Source organism: Haliotis cracherodii, unplaced genomic scaffold, assembly GCF_022045235.1.
Source record: "Haliotis cracherodii isolate W230 unplaced genomic scaffold, xgHalCrac1.p SCAF_16, whole genome shotgun sequence".
In the NCBI taxonomy this organism is placed as follows: domain Eukaryota; kingdom Metazoa; phylum Mollusca; class Gastropoda; order Lepetellida; family Haliotidae; genus Haliotis; species Haliotis cracherodii.
Genome location: NW_027266271.1, coordinates 20,920,039 through 20,943,125, shown reverse-complemented (window position 1 = coordinate 20,943,125; position 23,087 = coordinate 20,920,039). Strand labels below are relative to the sequence as shown.

General features: G+C 42.3%; 1 protein-coding gene across 5 annotated transcripts in view; it reads right to left on the bottom strand.

The window, feature by feature from the left end:
- Nucleotides 1–23,087, bottom strand: part of LOC139463927 (uncharacterized) — a 98,642-nt gene that overhangs the window by 5,250 nt on the left and 70,305 nt on the right. For all 5 annotated transcript variants that reach the window (XM_071245367.1, XM_071245363.1, XM_071245365.1 and 2 more), the window contains 12 exons: nucleotides 13,169–13,416; nucleotides 12,403–12,534; nucleotides 10,507–11,563; nucleotides 9,243–9,457; nucleotides 8,338–8,446; nucleotides 6,188–6,949; nucleotides 5,314–5,436; nucleotides 4,727–4,911; nucleotides 3,170–3,347; nucleotides 2,466–2,561; nucleotides 1,767–1,875; nucleotides 326–1,493 (listed from right to left, as the gene is read on the bottom strand). In XM_071245367.1, the coding sequence (XP_071101468.1) occupies nucleotides 326–1,493; nucleotides 1,767–1,875; nucleotides 2,466–2,561; nucleotides 3,170–3,347; nucleotides 4,727–4,911; nucleotides 5,314–5,436; nucleotides 6,188–6,949; nucleotides 8,338–8,446; nucleotides 9,243–9,457; nucleotides 10,507–11,563; nucleotides 12,403–12,534; nucleotides 13,169–13,416 (4,382 nt within the window). The remainder of the gene's footprint in view (nucleotides 1–325; nucleotides 1,494–1,766; nucleotides 1,876–2,465; nucleotides 2,562–3,169; nucleotides 3,348–4,726; nucleotides 4,912–5,313; nucleotides 5,437–6,187; nucleotides 6,950–8,337; nucleotides 8,447–9,242; nucleotides 9,458–10,506; nucleotides 11,564–12,402; nucleotides 12,535–13,168; nucleotides 13,417–23,087) is intronic.

The window sequence follows — 23,087 nt, the reverse complement described above, 5'->3', positions numbered from 1 at the left end:
TATAATTTTCGCCCCTATTTTACCTCAACGTCAATGGAATCTGTTTCTACAGATAATCGAGGCTGATTTTTCTCCGGCGTTGACGTAATATACTACTCAAAAGAAGTTAAGGATCATCGATTCTTTCATATTACAATTGTTAATCTGCCCTGAAATGAGGGATTACCTGTAGTAATATGAAAGAATCGGGTGATCCTTAACTTCTATTGAGTAGTATATATTTTTGATTACAGAAAGACTGTTTTTGTTCTTATTTGCAAGAGTCAACGAATAATATGTGGCAATAGCTATTACAATCGGGTGGATGTAATTAAATATTAGGTACCTGCATATCCCAGACCTGAGGTGGCCCCAAGCTGGATCCTGTGACGACACTCCGCCCATCAGCAGTAATAAGACAACAGTCAACCCGCACTTCTTCCCCCATGGCCCCAGGTGCCGCAGCAAAATTTGATGATCCGTATCCTAGTACTTGTTGCTGTCCAGTTACTGTTCTTACATTTTGTACATGGTAGTTAAAATTGGATGACATAGTCGAGGTGGAGTATCCAGCATGGCCCATGGTATTGCTTTGGTAGTTTGCTGCCGATCCGCTTATTCCGGGTGCCATGTCATAATCAGCCGTGCCTTCATAATTGTAAGATGAAACTGAGGTTCCTCCGTGAACGTTTGTGGCGCCATCTACTACAGACCGACCCATCGTGTTTTGATTGTATGAATAGCCACTGGCTGCTGAGTTAGTTGATCCGAGATTTGCTCTTGCTGGCTTGGGCGTCCCAATTGTTGTTCCTGAACTTGTGAATGTCTTCGTGGCTCTGAGAGTTGCGGAATCGTAACCTGCGCTTCCTCCACCTCCTCCCCCTCCTCCTGATTGGGAGGAAGAGGCGAAATAGTTAGAGAAGGCAGCACTGGAACCACCACCCCCTCCATGGGTTGGTGAACCATTGACAATCTTGACCCCTCCACCGCCAGCACCTGCTCCTGCACCTGCGCCAGCACCTGATCCGCTCAGGGCTTGGACAACACCAAGGTTGTTTCCAGGTCTTGGTGGGGATATGGTTATCGGACTAGCAGAAGCGGGCCCTGCACAGCCACCACAAAAGCCAGGCTTGCATCTATAGAAAGCCCACATCAAACTGCTCATCAAAGCCAAGATTCCAAGGACTGTTCCAACCACGACTCCTGCCCTGGGTCCCCCCGCGGCCAGCACCGGAGGGGCAGCTATTGCCGCTGCTGCCACAGGCTGAGCGAGAGGTCCTGTCATCACTCCGGACCCTCCTGTTCCTGATGGAAGAACACCAATGCCGACTCCCGTGCCTCCGCCGCCTGCACCGCCTGCACCGCCTGCTCCTCCGCCAATCCACCCTGCACCACCACCTCCAGTGCCAGGTGGTACAACCACGCCCGTAACTGGCGGACTGGGTGTCACTCCTCCACCTGGTGGAATTACGGGGTTTAAAGGCGTGACCCAGGTGGGCGGTTTTGGTGTGGCACTGAAACATTAATAATAATAATAATAATAATAATAATAATAATAATGATAGATTGACATTGGTTTTACGCCGCTCTAAGCAATATTACAGCAAAATCACGGGGGGGGGGGGGGGGGGGGGGGCAGAAATGAGCTTTACATATGTTGGACAATAATGCTTAACGTGCTTAAGGCACGTGTAACATTGGGCTTTCATTTCACATCGGGCGGTGAAATAGTTGAAATACATTCATAGACGAGTACATAGTTGTCACTCCCTCCATATCACACTTACGTAAACGTCAACGTAAATGGCTTTGGTGCTTCAACAACATCTCCAGACCAGAGGGTGCTCTGCTTATTTACAGCTTTATCCAAAACGTGCAAGCCATTGATATGGACACCTGGATACAAATCAAGTTTGGGTAATCAATATGCATCGGTGGTTTGGGGTAAAATACTGAAAACACAAAGTTAGGGATGACATATTTTATATAAACCGTACACATTTTTAAAAAAACCTCTTCACTTACAAATATAATATCCCCAAAAATATTCATGATACCTTACTTTTTTATTCAGTACAGTATACTACGGTTATAACGAACTCAAAGGGACCACAAATTTTAGTTCGTTATAAGCATATATACAGCATATATACAGCAAATGGCCGGGACCAAAAGAACAGTTCGTTTTATCCACCATTTCGTTATAAGCATGTTCGTAATAAACGTAGTCTACTGTATATATACATCATGTAGTTGCAATTCATCATGACGTAAAACGTATCCTTCAGTTCATTATTTCATCCGTGTGACGATTATCCAGACAAATGTGAAGAAGAAATATATTTTACATTTTTCTGGATAATAGTCAAATAGACAAAAGACAAATGTGAAATAGATATAATAAAAAAATATTTGTAAAAAAATGTGAAGAAGAAAGAAGATGTTTATGTTTTAGAATGCAGACAAAATGTGCAGTGTCATCTCACCAGCGATGATGCCATTGAATGCCCCCTTGGTTATCCCTTTCTCCTGAAAACCGCCAACATAGATGGTCCCTTGTCTGTCGAATAGGCCATGTCGAGCTGAAAAATACAAACACGTTGAACAAAACATGCTTGGTGGAGAAAACTTGAGATGGCGATTTGACATGAGTTGAAAAATGTATGCTCAACACCAGTCTCGATTATCCACCGAAACAGATTTCATTGAGTGTAAAAGGAAAAAAAGCAGTTAAAATTACTTGAATGGATCATTGAAAATCAGGGATGACATCATGAGTTCACACCAAGGTTAAGCATGTCCTGCTCTATCGATGGCACCTGCACAATTTCTCACACAATTTCCGTAAAAAGTAAGTGTTTGTTGAAAACAGCTGTAATCCTCCATTATGTGCCAAGACAATTAAATACTTACATACATTTCGACGTTAATTCAATAACTGTGATGGGAAGATTCGTTTGAGAATTGAATTACATAAGACCAGTACAAAACGGATCCCCGGGACTATATTTCACGTAAGAGGTGACCTGGATGTGGTCAGATTCTGTTGTATTAGCTGATGTTCATCGTAGGCATAAGGCCTCTGGTTTGACTGAATAATCATTTACAAAACGCCGTGATATAGCTGGAATGTTGCTAATAACGGCGTTGAACACTGTTCGCTCACTCATTCACTCCATACAGAACGTACTAGGATGCAGGAGGATCTTTCCAGGCAAAGTGTCCACGAACAGGGTAGCGTTGTTGCTGTTTCTGAAGAAGCGAACCTGGTGATACTTCCCGTCATTGAACCTCTTGGTTGATTGAACAATTCGCTGAGGATTTCCGTTAATGTCTGTTAAGTAGTCGGCCACGACGTACCCATCTTCCTGTAAAGGGAGTGAAAATCTCTCATCAATATGCAATGTCAATTATCATTAAATTTGAAATATTCAAACAAAATATGTGCATTTGTTGATGAGGTGGTGGGTAGCCCTTTGGTTAAACCGTTCGCTCGTCACAGCGAGGATCCGTGATGGATTCCTCACATGGATAGAACGTGTGAAGCCTATTCCTGGCGTCCCCTGATACGAGATATTGCAAAATGGGGCAAAAATAACAACCGTTCATTCACACTGATTGGGACCGCCTCCGTGGTCTAGTGGTAGAGCGTCCGCCCGGACAGCGGAAGGTCCGGGGTTCGATCCCGTGCCGCATCATACCAAAAGACGTTAAAAGATGGTACTTGTTGTTACCTTGTCTGGCGCTTGGCATTAAGGGGCTAAAACAAGGACTGGTCGGCTCGGAGTCAGTATACTGTGTCTGACTGGGGTATTCATGTTAAACTGCGTCATGGTATCTCAGTGAGCTAGCACTATAAATCGGCATCAGTCCGGACTAGTACAAGCAGCCACACAAACACACACACGTACATGCACGTCGCTATATAAGTGCAATAATCTTGGACGCGACGTTAAACCCAATTTCTCCTCACACCTCATTCTGATTGGTTTTAGATGCTATGAAATATTTTACGAATTCAATCAATTTGTCAATTGTCACTCAGACACGGTATACTGACTCCCAGCCGTTCAGTCCTTGTTTTGTCCGCTGAATGCCGAGTTCCAGGAAGGGTAACAACAAGTACCATCCTGGAGATCGAAACGCCGACTTTCCGCTCTCCGGGAAGACGCTCTTCCTGTCAGGCCACGGGGGCAGTTAACATTAACACACATTAGAGTTTCATGTTTCTCAAGGGGGCACTGGTGGCCAAGTCATCTAAGGCGCCGCAATACGCTGTGCAGAGTTGCGTTCCTTGGGCACGCCAGAAACCTATGATTGTGGGATCGAATCCCGGTTCGCCCCGATTATGTTTCCAGGTTTGTCAGCACCATACCCGTGCTCGTGGGTTTCACCGAAGTGGTAAACGTCTGAGACTCGCATCACTTCAGGCTTTCCTCCCACATTAAGCTGACACGCCGCGATATAACTGGAATACTGTTAAAAGCGGCGTTAAACCCAACTCACTCCCTACATAGACACACCACTCAGACACTGCATACTCAGAGCCGACCAGTCCCTGTTTCACCCCCAGACAGGGGGTATATAACTGGAATACTGTTAATAGCGGCGTTAAACCCAACTCACTCACTCACTCATGTTTCTCAAGCAAATTACAAAAGTATTTATCGCCCTGATTGTTTGTTTGTACTATATGTCCACACAGTCAATATCGCTACAATATTGTTGATTCGGTTAAGCAACTTACCAATCGCAGCTCAATAAAATCATCCAGGTACTGACTCTTCACTCGCATAAGGACACCATCCTTCTCATACGTCATGAAACCGAGCGCTATGTCGTCGTGCATTGTGCTGGGGCGCTCTAACGGAGGGTAGGTGTACACCAGAATACCGACTTTGTTTTGTTCCATGAATCGGAATCCAGTGGCCTCTGAAACAACAGACAAATAATAGGTAAAACAAATTCTTCTAAAACCGGAAAAGACTATCGTCCTGTTAATGTTTATGTTTAAACAACAGCAAAGGGGTCACTGTATTTTCGTAGCATTAACTCACCTTACAGTAGAGCCTTACTTTTGCAAAAGAAAAGTTGTTTTAGAAACAGATGGGACATAATTTACCTAGTTCAACAACAAATAATAATAATAATAATAATAATAATAACAACAACAATGATGATAATGATGATAATAATAATAATAATAGCTGATGATGAGCCAAACCAGCCTGGCTGTGCCAGTATCACCAAAATCTGACCTGTGATTTATCGCAATCGGTATTAAAATACGTGTTTACGTTGATATTTCGATAGTAGACTTCCAATATAACATACCTTCTGTACAGATAGTTCCAATGTATGACGTCATGTTGCAGTCGCAGAAATAACGGTCACCAGTCGGCACACAGGCACCAAAGTTCTTGCAAGAGTCGACAAGACAAACTTCATTTATCACATCTGGAAGGACAATGTACACAGAAAACTAGACACAATCTTCTGACATTGATGTTGATTATGCAAGAAACATCAATATATACATATATACATTGTGCGGAATGAAACCCGGACTTCGGCGGGACCAGCAAACGCTTTCACCACGAGGCTACCCCTACGCCCGTCAATATGAATTAAAGCTTAAAATTCCATGTGTGCAGCTATGCAGTGGCAGCGTTAATAGTTCGAGACAACGCTGATATTAAACCATTTTGCCAATAGGGTCCCTAGGGACTACCCATTAAATCATCTAAGAGTTATATAGTGTTAATATAGCTCGAATAAACGAGGTTTCGCTGCACTGAGAGTTCTCACATCATCAAATACCTTTCGACCAGTCAAGTATTCAAGAGAAGACAGGCATTGATAAAGAATATTTTAAAATGTTGGTCAAGAAACGAGGTAACATCTTGTATACATCGAAAGATTGAGGTTAGAGTTATAGACTTTAGAGTTACTGGCTTTCGAGGTACAGACGTTCGAGTTGCAAACGTTCGAGTTACAGACTATCGAGTTTCAGACGTTCGGGTTACAAATGTTCGAGGTACAGACGTTCGGGTTCCATATGTTCGAGTTACAAACTTTCGAGTTACAGACGTTCGGGGTACAGACGTTCGAGGTACAGACGTTCGAGTTACGGACCATCGAGCTATAGACGTTCGAGTTAAGGATGTTCGAGTTATTGGAGTTGGAGTATCACTGGGACGACACTTACCAGTACAGCCAGATATGACGTTGGGGTTCCCCCTAGAATACTTCAGAAGGTCGGGAACAGCACCACTCATGTCAATGGAAGCCAGACATCCCTGAAACCCACTCTTGGAAAGGAGTGCCTTCTTTACGTATTCCTGCGAGAACATACTCTTTGGCAAACCGCCGATGTAGAGAGGCCCCTGAAGATCAAGTCGCCCGTCCGCTGTTTCACTCTCAAGCGTTGACGTGTACTCATCCACTGATACGGTAAAACTCTTACCGTCTTCATTACGTCGAAGAATGACTTGATGCCATTTATTATCGTTAAGAGACTGGGGGGTGCTTATCCTTAGGGCAGGGGCGCTATCGCTGGTGTTGAAGGAGAAATGGAGATATCCGTTATAAAGCTCCAGTGCGATGAATTCTCTGTTTACTCCGCCATTGAATAAAATTACTCCGCTCGACTCTTGGGTCTTGAACATGAAGGAGAGCACCATTCTCGGGGGAACTCGTAGAGTCTCGAGCTGGACGTACGTGTTGCGAGATGTGATGGTCACAGGGTGGTAGATGAGGGGCGGAAGTTGTGGGATGGTGGAGATGGTGAAGTTCACAGTGCCGGCTCCCATCCTCTGAAGTTCATTCAGAACGTCTATTTCATTGATGCGGAAATTCTGCATATATCCGATATAGTTCTGGAAATTCTTGACATTGACGTCAGAACCCTTCAGGCTTCCTAGATATATTCGCTCAATATCGAAGAAGAAATTCTCGCCATTGAGATTACCTGAAATATAAAGGTTCATATGTAATCAATGACTGCTTTAGAGTCCACTGCTGAAAAAAATGAATAGTCGGTTAAAATCAGGACACTTCTAATCCAAAAGTGATCAGTAAAATTATGACTATGGTGAGGAGAAATTGGGTTCAATGTCGCATGCAGGATAACTGCACTTACATAGCGACGTGCATGCACGTGTGTGTGTGTGTGTGTGTGTGTCGCTGCCTGTTCTAGTCCGGACTGATGCTGTTTTTTGTAATGCTAGACCACTAATTTGTTTGTTTGTTGTTTAACTCCGCACTCAGTACCCCTGCATGACGGCGGTCTGTAAATAACCGAGTCTGGACCAGACAATCCCGTGATTGATATCATGAACATCGCTCCGCGCAATTGGGATCGAGGACATGCACCACCAAGTAAGCGAGCCTTACCACCCGATCCCGTTAGTCGCCTCTTACGACAAGCATAGTAATGGCCCACTGAGATACCATGCCGCAGTTAACATGAACCCCACTCAGACACAGTATACTGATTCCGACCCACCAGTCCCTGTTTTAGGCTCTTAATGCCGAGCGACAGGCAGGGTATCAATAAGTACCACATTCTAACGTCTGAACTGCAACGATTAACGTGTATTCTAACATCATTTTGGATTCTCCTCCCAATAGCAAAGTGTTTATGTTGTTGCAAATTTACATACAGAAATGTGACATATTTTCTCATCAATAATTCTTAAACAACAGGAAACACAAATACCATTTAAAATCTTGAAATATTATCAGCTAGCAAAAGGACCATACAAGTGGACATGTAGTATCTGAAGGTGGCGGGGAACATGAGCTGTAATAATTGAGTAATTTTGGATGAGCAGTAGTTTACCATGATTCTTTGTTTGGGTTTGACTGGTCATAGCACCTGCGAGTATTACTCGAGTTATCTCCCTTAGAGTAGAATCCTCTTCAAACACAGCTCGATGCATGAGGCGTATGGAGGAATCGGGGTCAATGACATGAAGTGTGGCGATAGTCATTTACTGACTGTCCCATCTACTGTGTATTTAAAGACTCCAACATCAAAAGGATCATGTTGATACAGCTTATATGTAATACCCTGAAAGTAATGCAATCACTTAACGTTTATTTGTTTGTTGTTTGTTCTTAACGCCGCAATATTCCAGCTACATGGCGGCAGTCTGTAAATATTCGAGTCTGGACCAGACAATCCAGTGATCGACATCATGAGCATCGATCAATGAGTTTGGGAAACGATGACATGCATCAACCAAGTCAGCGAGCCTGACCATCCGATACCTCTTACGACAACGTCAAGCATGTGTTGCTGGAGACGTATTCTAACCCGGATCTTTACGGGCGCACTGCTTAACAACGTCTTACCAAGTTGAGATGGGAAATCATCCACCCACAGTTCTATCTGGTTTCCACGGCGACGAATGTACAGGTTGTGCCAATCGAGGTCATTCAGACCTTCCCCAGCGTAGTATGTCTGAAGGGGAAAAGTGTTCGGTCAATTTCTCAAATTTCACAAACCGGTTCACCATTTTCGTAGGAAGGTTTATATTTTATGGTAGAAATATGTTTTCGCAACAAATACCTATCTAAGAATAACCTTCGATATGTGCAATGTTGCCGTTCTTTTCCGCAAATACCTGGTATCATCAGTATTTGATAGCTGTTCATAAACACATGCTTACATATAGTCGGAATCGTACAATGGACTCTACTTGTGGCAACTGGCAAATAATTCTTATGATTATTAGACACAAAAAAATTGTCGCTTTTATTTATGCATAATTAACGGGGCGTTGGGGTAGCCTAGTGGTTAAAGTGTTCACTCGTCACGTCGACGATCCTGGTTCAAATTTCTCACTTGGCTACAGGTGTAAGCGTTCCTGTTGTCCCCGCCGAAACATTAGTGCAAAGCTGCTGAAAGCGGTGTTTAACCATTTCGGTAGTTAAATTTGAAGAAACGATCATATAAAAACTATGCGAATAGATATCTCGGTATCTATCGATGATGAATTGAATGAATTTAATTGGTGTTGCTGGAGCTGGTTCTTTGAAGACAGCCAAAGAGTTACTTCCCTTGTATGTATGTTCCGATCATGAAGAAGCATGTTTTTCATATTCAAAGTTTATTACACTTCAGTGAAATATTGGTCCGTGGATACAGAAAACAAAAGCGACAAAACCGTTTCGCGACTTAAAACTACATCACAACATGGGTCTTAAACGATCAAAATTCTGATAAAAACGCAAATCGTATGCTGTTTATTCCATACCTTCACTACACCCCCGAGGTTTGTAGTGACCTTGATACGCCCATCTTCTAATATTCCCCGGAGGTACTCGTCCGACTCCCCCGTGTAGGTCTGGAATAGGAAGGCGTTGCTGAGAGGGGTCTTGAAGCGGAGGGACAAGTCATTGGTGTGGGTGCCCAGTGAGAGAACTGGCAGGTGGCCGAACTGCTGACCGTTCAATGACCCGACCAGGGCAGCTGAAAAATAGCAATCATGAGTAAGAAACCTGGAAGTTGTTAAAGCCATCAAATGGACATAAGGAACAGTTGTCACATACAGAATCTGTAATACATTCTAGTACGGACTGTATATCATAGTTATCATCTATCGTAAGTATAAGACTGGCCTATGATCTTTCGGTAGAAGCAACCTTTTTGACTGACTGTCCATTTGATTGATTGATTGATTGATTGATTGATTGACTGGTCGATTGATTGATTGATTTGAAATCCCAGTTAATTGGTGATATAATTGGTGATACAAACTGGAGACAAACGAAACACCGATTTTTTATGTAATTGAAAACTGAATAGACTGTTGTTAAATTTGAATATGTTCTCATTCGTGCGACAGTTTGTAAAAAGCTACCTATGGCTGGGTAATTTTGTGTACATATAATTGGTTCAATGAAGATTGAGTTTAGAAATGAATTTGCAACCACATGACCCCTACCATGTTTGAAATGTTGTAAAGTTGTGCCGACAAGTTGTCTTAGATACCCATCAGAAGTGGTCTACATCAAATTATATTATAAAAAATAAAATCATATAGATTGTACTCTTGGAGTGCTGAGTAAGCAATATCCCTAACTTGTGATATTCTCAATTGAAAATCAAGGATATGATAAAATCAACTTAGAGGTATGGTATATTTTGCCCTTCAGCTTCGGGTTTTACGTCGAGCCTACTGTACTTATACAGCGACGTGCATGAACACGTGTGTGTGTGGCTGCTTGTACTAGTCCGGACGGATGCCGATTTTGTAGTGCAGCCAACTGAGAAACAACGCCGCATTTTAACATGAATACCCCTCCCTGACACTGTATACTGACTCCGAGCCGACCAGTCCTTGTTTTAGCCCCTTAATGCAGAGCACCAGGGAAATAACAAGTACCATATTTTAACGTCTTTTGGTATGATGCGGCACGGGATCGAACCCCGGACCTTCCGCTCTCTGGTCGAACACTCTACCACTAGACCACAGAGGCGGTCTTATTTAGGTAACCAAAATACGTTATATACGTTACCTCTGTCACAGTTCTTGCCGGTGTAGGCTGTGTTGGAGCAGTCGCATACATAGCCGTCCCAGGTGTCTCTGCATACTCCATGCACACAGGGCAACTGACTCAGCTGGCACATTCGGGGCATCGCAAGACACTGGCGGTCGACGTTGCCGAACAGGTACTGGGATATGACGTTTTGGTGGAGATCTACTCTCTTGCGGTCAATCTGGAAATCCTCCAAACAACCTTGGTACCCATCCCGTGACCAAATGTGCCAAGGGAGACGACTGCTTTCGGCGAGGTTGTTGCTGTACGTTGTGTACCCCCCGAGATACAGAGCGCGCTGGAAGGCGATGGGAAGTCCCTCTCGGCTGTTCAGGTCGATCCTCTTCTGTTTTCCGTCCAGCATTAAGATGATGTAGTCGTTGTAAAAGCGGACTTCAACCGTGTGTTGTTGACCATCTGATACGTCGCGTTCAGAAAATTGAATCCGATGTGCGAATTCACCGAAGTTGTATACGAAGTAGAGCTTGCCGTCATACATTTCAACGGCGAAGAAGGCATCAGGTCTCCGCTGACTCCCGTAGGTGTACAACATCAGGCCTCGTTCTTTGATAGTCTGGAATTTGTATGACATGATTGTTCCACTGTTGAGCTGGACTTTGGGCAGTTCGAGATGGACGCTGGATGACCTGAACGTGATTGGCCCTGGTCCGACGGGTCTTGGTCGAGGGGTGACAGGGGGTCTCGGAGTGCGTGGTGGTAGGGTCGGTGGGGGTCGGCTTGGCCTTACCCTGCCAGGACCGACCGTACCGTTCACAAAGGTGACTCCGGGACCGTGGATGCTCGGTCGTCCTTGTGAGATGAGATTCACGTAGACGAGTTCGTCAGGGGTTTTCGTGTGGTAGATGACCTCTGCTATTCCGCCGTTAAGTCCCCTTTCTACCAGTCCACCGGTGATGTCAGTAGGATCTGGGTGACCACCAAGGTACACGTCCGCCTTAGTCAGGAATTGAAGATTCCGACTGGATTGTGGGAGCGTGTAACGAGCTCTGTGATTATTGTCAACCTTGATTTCAATCTGTACCAAAACAACATATTTATATATATTATACATTAAAAAGGCTTGAGTGAGTATGGGTTTTTTATGGCTTTTAATAATATTCCAGCAATATCACGGCGAGGAAACCAGAAATGGTCTTCACGCGTTTTACCTATGTGGGGAATCGAACCCGGGTCCTTGGCGTTACGAGCGAACGCTTTATCAACTGGGCTACCCCACCGCCCCTCAATAGGCTTTAAATACAAAGCGATAACGAATATAGGTAAATAAGGACACATCCGATCAGGTTCATGACAGACAAAATAACGAATGTTCACTGTCAATCTGTCAAACCGAAAGATATTGTCAAATTTCGGATTCATTTATACATTTAGTAGAGTGACAGAGTATGGGGTAACCCTCATTTTAGCAATGTTACAATCAAATTACCGTGGCCGACGCCAGAAATGCGCCCCACACATTACAGTCATGAGGGGAATCGAATCCGGGTCTTCGGTGTGACAAGCGAGCGCTTTAACTGCTTGTCAGCTCCCCCCGCCCACATTATGAGTGAGTGAGGGGGTTTAACGCCGCTTTTAACAGTATTCCAGTTACATCACGGCGTGTCAGCTTAATGTGGGAGGAAAGCCCGAAGTGATGCACGTCTCAGACCTTTACCACTTCGTTGAAACCCACGAGCACGGGTATGGTGCTGGCAAACCTGGAAACATAGTCGGGGCGAACCGGGATTCGAACCCACAATCATAGTTCTCTAGCGTGCCCAAGGGACGCAACTATGCTCAGAGAATCGCGGCGCCTTAGACGACTGGGCCATCAGTGCCCCCTGTTCACATTATGTAGCAATGGTCTGTACTTACGTCTCTGCCTTTTCTGGAAATATTGACAAAGTGCCATGACCAATCATTGAAGCGGACGCCATTCTGGGGTCTGATCATCACTTCCTGTGGACCATACGGGTCCTGATCGTTCACGTATCGGAGGTAGCCATCCTGCAACAAAGATGAGTGAAGGCATGAAAATACCATCTTCACTTTAACCCGTTAAGAGTGTTGTGGTTTCGGCTGAATTAAGAGTTTAAAGCAGGAAAGAGATAACAATCTACCTTACTGTATTCAAATGTAATATCCCTCTTGCCACATTACTCTTAAATGTACGAGAAACCCCAAAACTCTCCAAGGTAAAGTTCTAAATTGCACGACATGCTACTGTGGTATGATTCCAACAAGCAGTCATTAACTTGTTTCGACTTCGGCATAACTGACATGGCGTTTACACGAAGCTGCGTGAAATTTCAAAAGTTTATATTTTTTTCAAAATGTCAATCTGTGATTATTAATTAACGTATGCATTTCCCAATTTTAATTAAAATTTACAAATTTGTGAATGTACTTTTTGGTGTGTGTTTTTCTTGTTATTACAACTAGTTGTTCCATTGGCATAAGAGGAATTGACAATACTGACAATCTAACTCTTGCATGGTGGATCCAGCACATGTCCACAGCAACTATAATCGGTGTATCAGTAAGCTCCTGAGATGCCTCAGAGCAACGTAATAACAATAAGTCACCCCCACAATGAAAATTAACTACATCCAAAATATGGTCTTCGATCTTTGACCTTTACCTTCATACTCATATACATGACGCGTCCCGGGTCATCCTGGAGCCAGATCAGGCCATCCTCTTGGTCTGTGAGGAACCAGAAGTTAATCTCCTCCTCGTCAACCTGCCGGATAAACTCATTTGGGAGTTTGGCAAAGCTGTACGTGACATAGCCGAGACCTGTCAGTCTAATGATAGTCGTTGTCCCATCGCTTCTCGCCCCTGTGGTTCCTCTTACTCGAGGTCTCTGGGGAGCTACAGCAGTGATGGCTGCAACGAAAGAAAAAACATATAAATTTCCAACTCAATTCAATGATCTCACTGTATTTCGCAGACTTGCATCCATTAGCGTTACCACGGTCAACTGTTTCTGGGTTTGAATCCAAGATCCGCAATGATGATCTTTTCTTGTTCCTATGGTTTCATCAAGGTGACAAGCAACCACGATTTGCTAGCTTTGGCTTTTATCTTACACTAAACGACACGACACAAGTGCAGCTTAAAGCGGTGGCGTTAAACCCAACACACTGACAACTGAACCAGAAGTATCTCGGTACTGTCGCAGTAGCAAGTGATACCAAAGGTCGTCTTCTAACACACTTTCTAAAGGTATCCCATCACATTTTCAACACATACCCCCTGGCTCCTGAGCTTGGAACTGTGGTTGGTTTCCGGTTGGAATATAAAAGCTGTAGATACAACAAAACCCATTGAGAAGACCGCGAAATAAGCGCGCCATCGGTGAGATGAACCTCGTCAATAGAGGTCGAGGTTACATTACATCCCGCATCGTTATGTTCCTCCCTACTCTTATTCCACTTATACTTATGTCAAGGTCTATTATGATCCATATCCTCTCACACATAGCACTCAAATATCATCCTTGCCAGTTAAGGCTTTAAATGAAAAATTCTTGTTTTCTGAACGTACCATCAGTAAAGTCAATCGATCCTTTGTTGCTCTTTTGCTTACCCGATCAGTATACTACTGTTTGTTTAAATATCGATATAATAATAGGAACAGAATTTACTTAATCAGGAGAATTCCTAATGGCATTTCTTTTCAGATTGAGTGAGTGAGTGAATGTTCTTTTAGGTGACAACCAATAATATTTCAGCTTTACGTACATGGTTTAAACACAGTTTTATTTGAAAAAGCAGGTGACCTTTTTTACAAACTACCTGTTAACATTGGTACAAAGTAAGGTATGTCGACTGACACTTCGACACAGAAATAAAGTTATTTTATTTGAAATATATATCTACAGAATAGAAATTATGATCCAAATGGAGCCCAGAACAATGCCTAGAATTGAAGCAATCTAAACTTGGCATCTCATTTTAGGCTTGATTATTAAAACTTATTTTTAAGGGTCTTGGAGAATATACGGCATTGTACGAATGGAGTCATATCTAAAAATCATATACGTATATTATATTTTATCTATGTAATATCAATCTGTCACCCTTCGGGGTACGATAACATTACGATGCGATTTATTATTGCAATTGCTTCTCGGGAAGGGTGAGTGAGTTATGTTTAATTCACCAATACGTAGGGTAGGTAGCTGCTGTTGGTTGTAATATTCCTCTTTGACCATGTGCCAGTCAACTAATTCTTGAACATATTGTGAGAATAGAAGTGTTGGGCACATTTATGAAGTATCCGCTTTCAGTGATAACTCTTAACAAAGGATGCGTAATATGAGTTCCTGATCTTATTTCAGGAGGGGCATTGTACACCAGGAAGTACTTGAATATGGATGCGTTTCTGATTGTTGTCTCCCGATGCTTTAACAGTATAGGTCGGACGTCCTCTTAAAAAGGGAGTATAATTCTGTTGAAACTATACAAACTCTAGTTATTTCGAAATAAATGGGATTAGAGTTATCTCGAAAGTTTATCTAGAGTACATATCTAAAGCGCCAAATTCCATTTGTTCATAGTGCTACAACATTATTACCCAGGTTAATGGATCAACTCCCTAGGGAGTATACAAGTACATGGTGCATGTGTGCCAAAAACTGAGCTGCTTAAATTAGCAATTGTATGAACGTTTCAAACCTGAACTCATATGGTGTACATTTGGGATAAAATCTTCATTCATCAGGCTACTTTGGGCGAGCACCTGGTGTCATTGCTAATTTTCAGTTATCCATTCATATGGCGGTCGGGTAGCCAAGTGGTTAAAGCGTTCGCTCGTCACGCCGAAGACCCGGGTTCGATTCCCGACATGGGTACAATGTGTGAAGCCCATTTCTGGTGTCCCCCGCCGTGACATTGTTGGAATATTGCTAAAAGCGGCGTAAAACCATACTCACTCACTCACTATCCATTCATATCATTTTCACAACTATTTTGCTTTTTCGTCCAATGGAATCTGGTTTGGCAGATAATCGAGACTGATTCTTCTCTGTCGTTGACGATTTATATTCACATAAATAAATATGAATTACATCTTCGTGGGAAATTGCTGTTCATTTTTGGGAACAGCTTTTCTTAGTGTTGTGCGTGGAAAACATTAACCCTTTCTGTCAGGTAATGCAAATGACAGTGTTCCATTTAATTCCATTTTAAAATGCATCCTCAACTCGAAAGAAGGCTTTCGTTCTATAGCTCACATATTGTTTCTCATCAAACCGTGGCTTTTCATGACGAGTCGGCATATAGTTACAAACTCCCATCTTGACGTTAAAGATTGTCATACACGTGGCTTTATGATAGCATATGGGGGTTAAATAGGTGATTCTACACAAAGACTGGTGACGTCATGGTTCTGCACATATGTGCGGATCACGTGACGGCGGCCATCTGGATCTTGTTATGGGGCTTTTCGTGCCTGTTGGGCTGAAGGAAGAGGACTGTGGCAGTTGAAAGAGAAACCCGCCATGCCTTATATGATTGGATGACCGTAGATTGGTGTTGGGGGAAAACACGACATATACGGCACCGTATTATGTAAACAGGCTATGAGCATCCTACCGCCATAGGTACAGGGTGGTCTATTACAGCAATGGCGGAAGTGTTGCATGTGAGAGTGCAATATTCATATCTCATCTTATCTTAGCGATTCAGCACCTATGTTTCGCAAAGAATAAAGACACAAATGTCTTACAAGGCATACCCTCAAAACCATGGAGTCGTCTCATTCAGTGGACCGTGTCTTTAAACGGAAATTGTTGATATTGAAATGCATTTAACAAAAGTCATAACATCAGACTCAATTCGGAAAGGATCAACAAGGCTCTATAAATAAACTGAATTAAGGTTGCCCCAAGGCTTTTGATTGGCTAACTAAGTAATGTTTGGGTGTTTATTTTACCACAAATCAAGAACAATTATATCACGCCCACTATCCGGCTATTTTAGGGTTTTATTGCGCTGGACCATATATCTGATTTCGTATCGTTGTTTATAATTATTTATGAAGTTAAAGATTTAAAAACAGTCTGGGAAGTTATAATTGTTGACATTTGTTTGTAAGAATTGACTGCAATGTTTCTTTTGCCTTTCTGGGGGAATAAACCTAAAACAAGGAGTGGACACTGTGTAAATCCCCGTATATATAAGCCAGTTCTAAAATGTGCAAGGTTTTGCTCTCAATCTCATGACATCTATGTGAGGTTGTCTCAAGAAATTACAAAAGTTCTACGTATCTGCATCTAACATCTGCATAAAACCTCGGTAGATATAACAAGCTGTATCAACATGCAGAACATAGGCGGATCCCCCCCTTCCCCCTTTGAAAACTTGAAGTCATGATTTTGATATTTTGGACCCCTTCCTTTAAAAATACTGGATCCGCCATTGCAGAGAGGCCCATTGTGCCAGTATTTGCATGTAGCCTCAGCAAGTCTATGTAGGGTTGTTGGGGATGAAGAGAGGTTCTATGTGCGAGTGTTTGTTTTATACGACTCTGTATGACACGACCCCGTGACCTTTGGTCAGAGCTGTGAAAACACACACAAGATGGCTTCCTGTAAACATAGCAGTTCGTTTGCTTCTCTGACCTACTACTTGATCAACACTGACACCATATACTGTTATCATGCTTCAACATCGTAGACATGGTTACAGCTAGTGTTTCAAAGCCTGAAATAATATCATGTGATCATGCTGAAACATATCTGCAATATACAACAGAAACGTTATGAACGTCTTTCGCACCAATGTCATTTTACCTACTGTTCTGTTATCAACTAGCAGTAGCTACTATTGCAGTTAGCTGACATTGCAGTGAGGTCTAAAATATTATTATATTTGGAGACATATGTGATGAAAATGGCTAATATTGGAACGTGTTATAATATACTCCCTGTTTAATCCACTGTCCTTAAAAAATATGTATTTTGAAAGCCTTAACCTCACAGAAATATTTAGGTTACTTTTTTCAAATAATGATCCAGGTAACATAAAAACTGCTATCATGTATAAAACTTCAAATAAATCCGAAGTAATTATTATAGATAATCCTTGGTCATAATATAACATAATTGTACTCGTTCTTGTTATGTATCTGTTTATATAGTTATAGAACATAGTCACTTTCTACATGAAACGTTTGCGCAATAAATCTTGTCTCTTATATATGTTCAAATATACATTCTTTTCCCAAGAATATATCAAATATCAAATGTAAACACATTCACGTGTTTACTATATATTCCAATTTAAGCCCCTGGAACGGGGAATCAGAGGTCCATCTGGCTTCTAAAAGGACACAAAAGATAACACTGTTTGTTACTCCGCGTATGCTTACAAAAGGGGAATGTCTGTGTTATATGGAGTAATGAAATATCCCCTACATAAACACTCAGACTTAGAATAACAAGAGCAGTATTAGACTTGCACAAGTCTCTAAGGGAATAATTATTAGTTTAATTTATAAGTTCTAGATTATGTAAATAATAAGAACACGTGGAGTGTAGTGTCCACATATTAGGACTTGTCTATTGGGAGGATAGAATTACTACACATCCATGGATTTATCTTTCAGTACAGCCTTGGAGCAAGGCTAGGACAGTTTGTGGAATGATAACATATCGTGTAGATATACCTATACATGACTCATGATACTTGTCAGACATAACCCTCTCCGTCTGACTTTGGGACTGGAAACGTGTGTTGTAGTAATGTTGGTTCGTCTGTAGAGCTATGTTAAACACTGAGAAGCATAACCCTACTTTTGCCAGTGAATGCCACACCATATTAAATGTTTTATACACATGTTGTTTTTATTCATGAATTCGGATTCGCGTTGAGAAAGTGTCACGGACCTTTTACACAGTCCTTTTAAGGGGAAATTGTTTAAGAAAATCCACCTGCTTGAGAAATTTATATTCTGAAATACAACAAAACCGAGAAACAGAACTGCATACCATTATAGACCGAGTCCATATCACAATATCCTGTCCCGCCGTCATATAGCTGGAATATTGCTAAGTGCGGCGTTGAACAACAAACAAAAACAAAACAATATCCTGTCAAGAAATAATATCGGTTTGGGTTATGTGGAAGGGGGCACGGGTGGCCCAGTCGTCTCAGGCACCGCTATTCGCTATTCCGAGTTGCGTCCCTTGGGCGCCATGTGATTATGGGTTCGAATCCCGGTTCTCCCTGATTACGTTTCTAGGTTTGTCCGCTCCATACCCGTGCTAGTGGGTTTCACCTCAGTGCTAAAAGTATGAGACCTGCATGACTTCCTCAAGCTGACCGTGATATAACTGGAAAGCTGTTCAAAGTGGCCCTAAAACCAAACTCACTGTTATGTTGGATTATAAGAAATTCAAAATTAAATCCCTGTACAAGTCTGCTGTTCCGAAAGGTACATCACCCCTAAAGAATTTGCTAAAAATAGTGCCGCTCGCTCTGTCCAAACTCATTGATAATGATGTGTAAATAGCGAAACATTCCAACATCCCACCTGGAAGGGAAGCCCCCCTTGGCTATCAGCAGGAGGAGGAGAGACGCTGTGTGGATAAGTGCCAGAGACTCACAAGATAGACATTCGGTTTGGATTCGAGGCGGAGGGGTGGGAGGAGGAGGAGCATTGAGGGGGATGGCGGGGTTTCCATAAGGGCAATAGGCCTGATTAATCATAGCCTTGCTGATTTCAGATAAGTTCCAGGCTGTGTGCCTTTAAATCTGCTGATTTCAGATAAGTAAGTGGCTGTGTGCCTTTATATTTTAGTCGTTCCTTTGACACTGTACCTCGTTGTATAGTACATGGTTGATAAGGGATGTTAATATGGTCATTATAAAATAGAAGAAGAAGAATATTTATTTTACATAAACATCCACAAGGGGCAGGGTACAAAACATGAACATGACTAAATATACATTGACATACACAATAGATTTGTTTGTTTGTTTGGGTTTTTTGGTTTAACGCCGCACTCAACAATATTCCAGCTATATGACATCTGTCTATAAACAATCGAGTCTGGACCAGACGTTCCTGTGATTGATATCATGAGCATTGATCCACTTTGGATACGATGACAGGCATCAACTTAGTCAGCAAACCTGACCACCCGATCTTGACACGAAAATATATTGTATACCAATGGAGAGCTATTGTTTTTGTTGTGTAGCTAGCTTTTTGAAGAAGTTTTGTAATTCAGCAGTACTCATGTACAACATACAGTCACGGACATAATTTATGTAACCATAATGAGGCACGCATGCGAACTATTGCGTTCGATATGACTGAACGCTACTATGAAGTATGCGTTATTTGATATATCACAGGCCTAAGTCCCAAATAGTCACGCAAACCAGGCAAATTACTCACAAGCTCTTTTAACATGACTGGTGGGGGTAAGGGGTGGGGGTATGTGTTGAACGTGTTGAAATCAAACCGACGCGTTATCTGCGTGAACAAGGCTGCAACATTAGGTAACCGCGGTATGTATGGGTACAAGATGAAATGTGATCAGCATCCTTCATTCATTAGTTCAGCAGCAGCAGCAGCTATCTATCAGAAGCAACTGACCCCCACCATCATCTAGGGCCACCTGGCAGGTCAACTCGCCAAGCTGATAAAGGAAGTCACTGCAGGGGTCAAGAATGCGTGGGTGGATATGCACGTGGGAGGGGGGAGGGGGAAAGTGCCCGGAAGTATAAATATGAAATCTGATGGTTTCAGAGATACGGAAACATATGGTGGTTTACCGTTGCCGTCATATCGATTTCAAATGCAGACTGGGTGATACACTGTTTCTTAGGATAATTTTAAGTAATGCTTGTCAAAAGAGAAACATATGTTTGTATATATTACGAATCATTGTGTTTTGTCATTTAAAAAAATGCATCTCTTCCTTAATGGAATGTCTGCAATAAATATTATTTTATCTTATCTTATCATTTTGCAATAAGTATCTATCTATACGATACTTAAGCGCTTATACAGTTGTGTATTTACATTGATCATCGATACTTCGATATAGACAAAAATAAGGGCATAATTCACTCAACACTAATAATTTAAAGTAAATGAGTGATATAGATTACCCGAAATTTTCAAGTGATTTTACCATTCCATTTAACTTGTACACTAAAAAAGAACATAGTTTCAAAATAAAAGTCGAACACGTAAGGTTCTCTCAAACCCTCTCTTTGTAAATTGGCCCCTCCAATGTCAGTGATAGTAACATTACGTACTCTCTGGTGGTGGTACTTGTTGTGATATACGGCAAATATATTCACGAATGTACCGGCCACTTTTCACTGACCGGCTGAGTGTCCGGTAACTGACCGGCTGTGTGTCCAGTACACACACAAAAAGGGATACAGTATACAAACATATATGGCTGGAAAAACTAGGGCAATCTGACACAGATAGGTTTTGTGTCAATGGCAACGTCCATCTTTATTTACACAGTCACATCACATGATGTAAGTCACTTGTCCGTGGTGCTCCTGGCTCTATCACAAACCTTCTTTAATGTATTTCCAAACATTCTCATTGTCCTGCGTCGGTCCCCGTCGTGAATAGTGCAAAGGCGGCGTAAAACCATACTTAATCAGTCACTCCTTAATCGAATTTGACACGATTCTGTTATTCAACCCCCCCAAAAAAACACCATACAATCTGGAATCGAGTGTTGGGATTTCCTACGGTATAATGTACAATTCACCTGCTCGTTCATATACCTCCACCCCCCACCCCCCACCCCCCAATGTCCTGTACGCGGCTTTTTTCGGATTTTTTATGATTATGGAAATATTTTTATTTATGTGGACGGATGACCGTGTTCGGCAGTTCGTCCCCGAGGTTCTAGGACTAGGCCCTTGCTCCACACAGAAGCATATGTATCACGTTCTGTCTTAGGCATGTGTTGAAAATTTTCCCCAGCAGTGAATGGGTACCCGGTAGAATGAGAGGAATACACTAGTGTTGGGTTGCGTTGTATTCAACCAGGAGCTAAAAATGAAAATCGAGTGTACACTGATCTATAGACTAACATTTAGTCTCTGAAATCTTATATTACACAATATCCTTCTTGACTCTAAAAATAAAATAAAAATCCTTATGCTGTGGAATAGAGCCAGCTTGAGCTGGCTAGACTTGCTTTTGTATGCATTTCTAGATATATTTGTTTCATAACAAAAATATATTCCACGGTCATGGTGCAGGACTAACTGATCCATTGACCAGTGTAATAAGGTATCTCTTTGAGCAGGGGATTGGGCGTATTATAAATATGGGTCGGATTAATGATGGTCGTGAATAAACACTGCTTCAGGGATTATCATTCAGGTGATATAAGACGTGACCAACACAATCGCTAGCTGTCGAGTAATCAGTTAATGTGTTACAGGCAAGATTCCTCCCTCAGCTGCTACAGATCATACAGATGACTGGACCGCTACAGACGCCTATCGTATGTCGGCAACAGCAGCCTTGATTGGTCGCTGCTATCTCGTTCTATAACGTTTCAAGTGCGACCACTGAAGAATCGGTATCTTCTGACTTCTGTTTAATGGGAATTTCAACATAAAACGTATTCAGCTGTTTCTGTTCGTTTGAACAAATCCTCAGTTGGCCTTTAGTGAGTGAGTATGTTTTACGCCGCTTTTGAGTATATTCAGCAATATTACAGCACCTGAAATGGGTTTTATACATTGTACCCAAGGGGAAACCGAACCCCGTCCTTCCGAGTAATGAACGGACACTTTACTACTAAACTACCCCATAATCCCGGATGGGCTTTGTAAAGGAAGTACGCCGAGACTATGAAATCGCCGGATTGTGAGATAAACGGAGTGATATTTACATGTAGAGCGAAGAAAGGAGGGCCTTTTGTAGATATGATACATGTCAATATATGACACAATGAGTCGATGTATGAGTTCCGACAAGCAAACGTCGAGTTTCACAAAGTATGTCAAAGGTTTGTCAGACATGTGTTGCTTTCACCGTATAACAAAACACCATTCCCCCTACCCTCACCCAACCTGAACTCCACAGACTCGTAGAACCAGCTCACGGCTTTACAACCGTAATATCAGCTTTAATTCTTCTCCTTACAGGAATTGGGACCGCCTCCGTGGTCTAGTGTAAGAGCGTCCGCCCGGAGAGCGGAAGGTCCGGGGTTCGATCCCCGGCCGCGTCATACCAAAAGACGTTAAAAGATAGTACTTGTCGGCTCGGAGTCAGTATACTGTGTCTGAGTGGGGTATTCATGTTAAACTGCGACATGGTATCTCAGTGACCTAGCACTATAAATCGACATCAGTCCGGACTAGTACAAGCAGCCACACACACACACACACACACGTACATGCACGTTGCTATATAAGTGCAATAATCTTGGACGCGACGTTAAACCCCATTTCACCTCACCACCTTACAGGAATTGCTGAGTGCGGCGTTAAACAACAAACAAACAAACAAATCATTTCAGGAATTAGTGTTATAATAATGAACGCATCACAGCC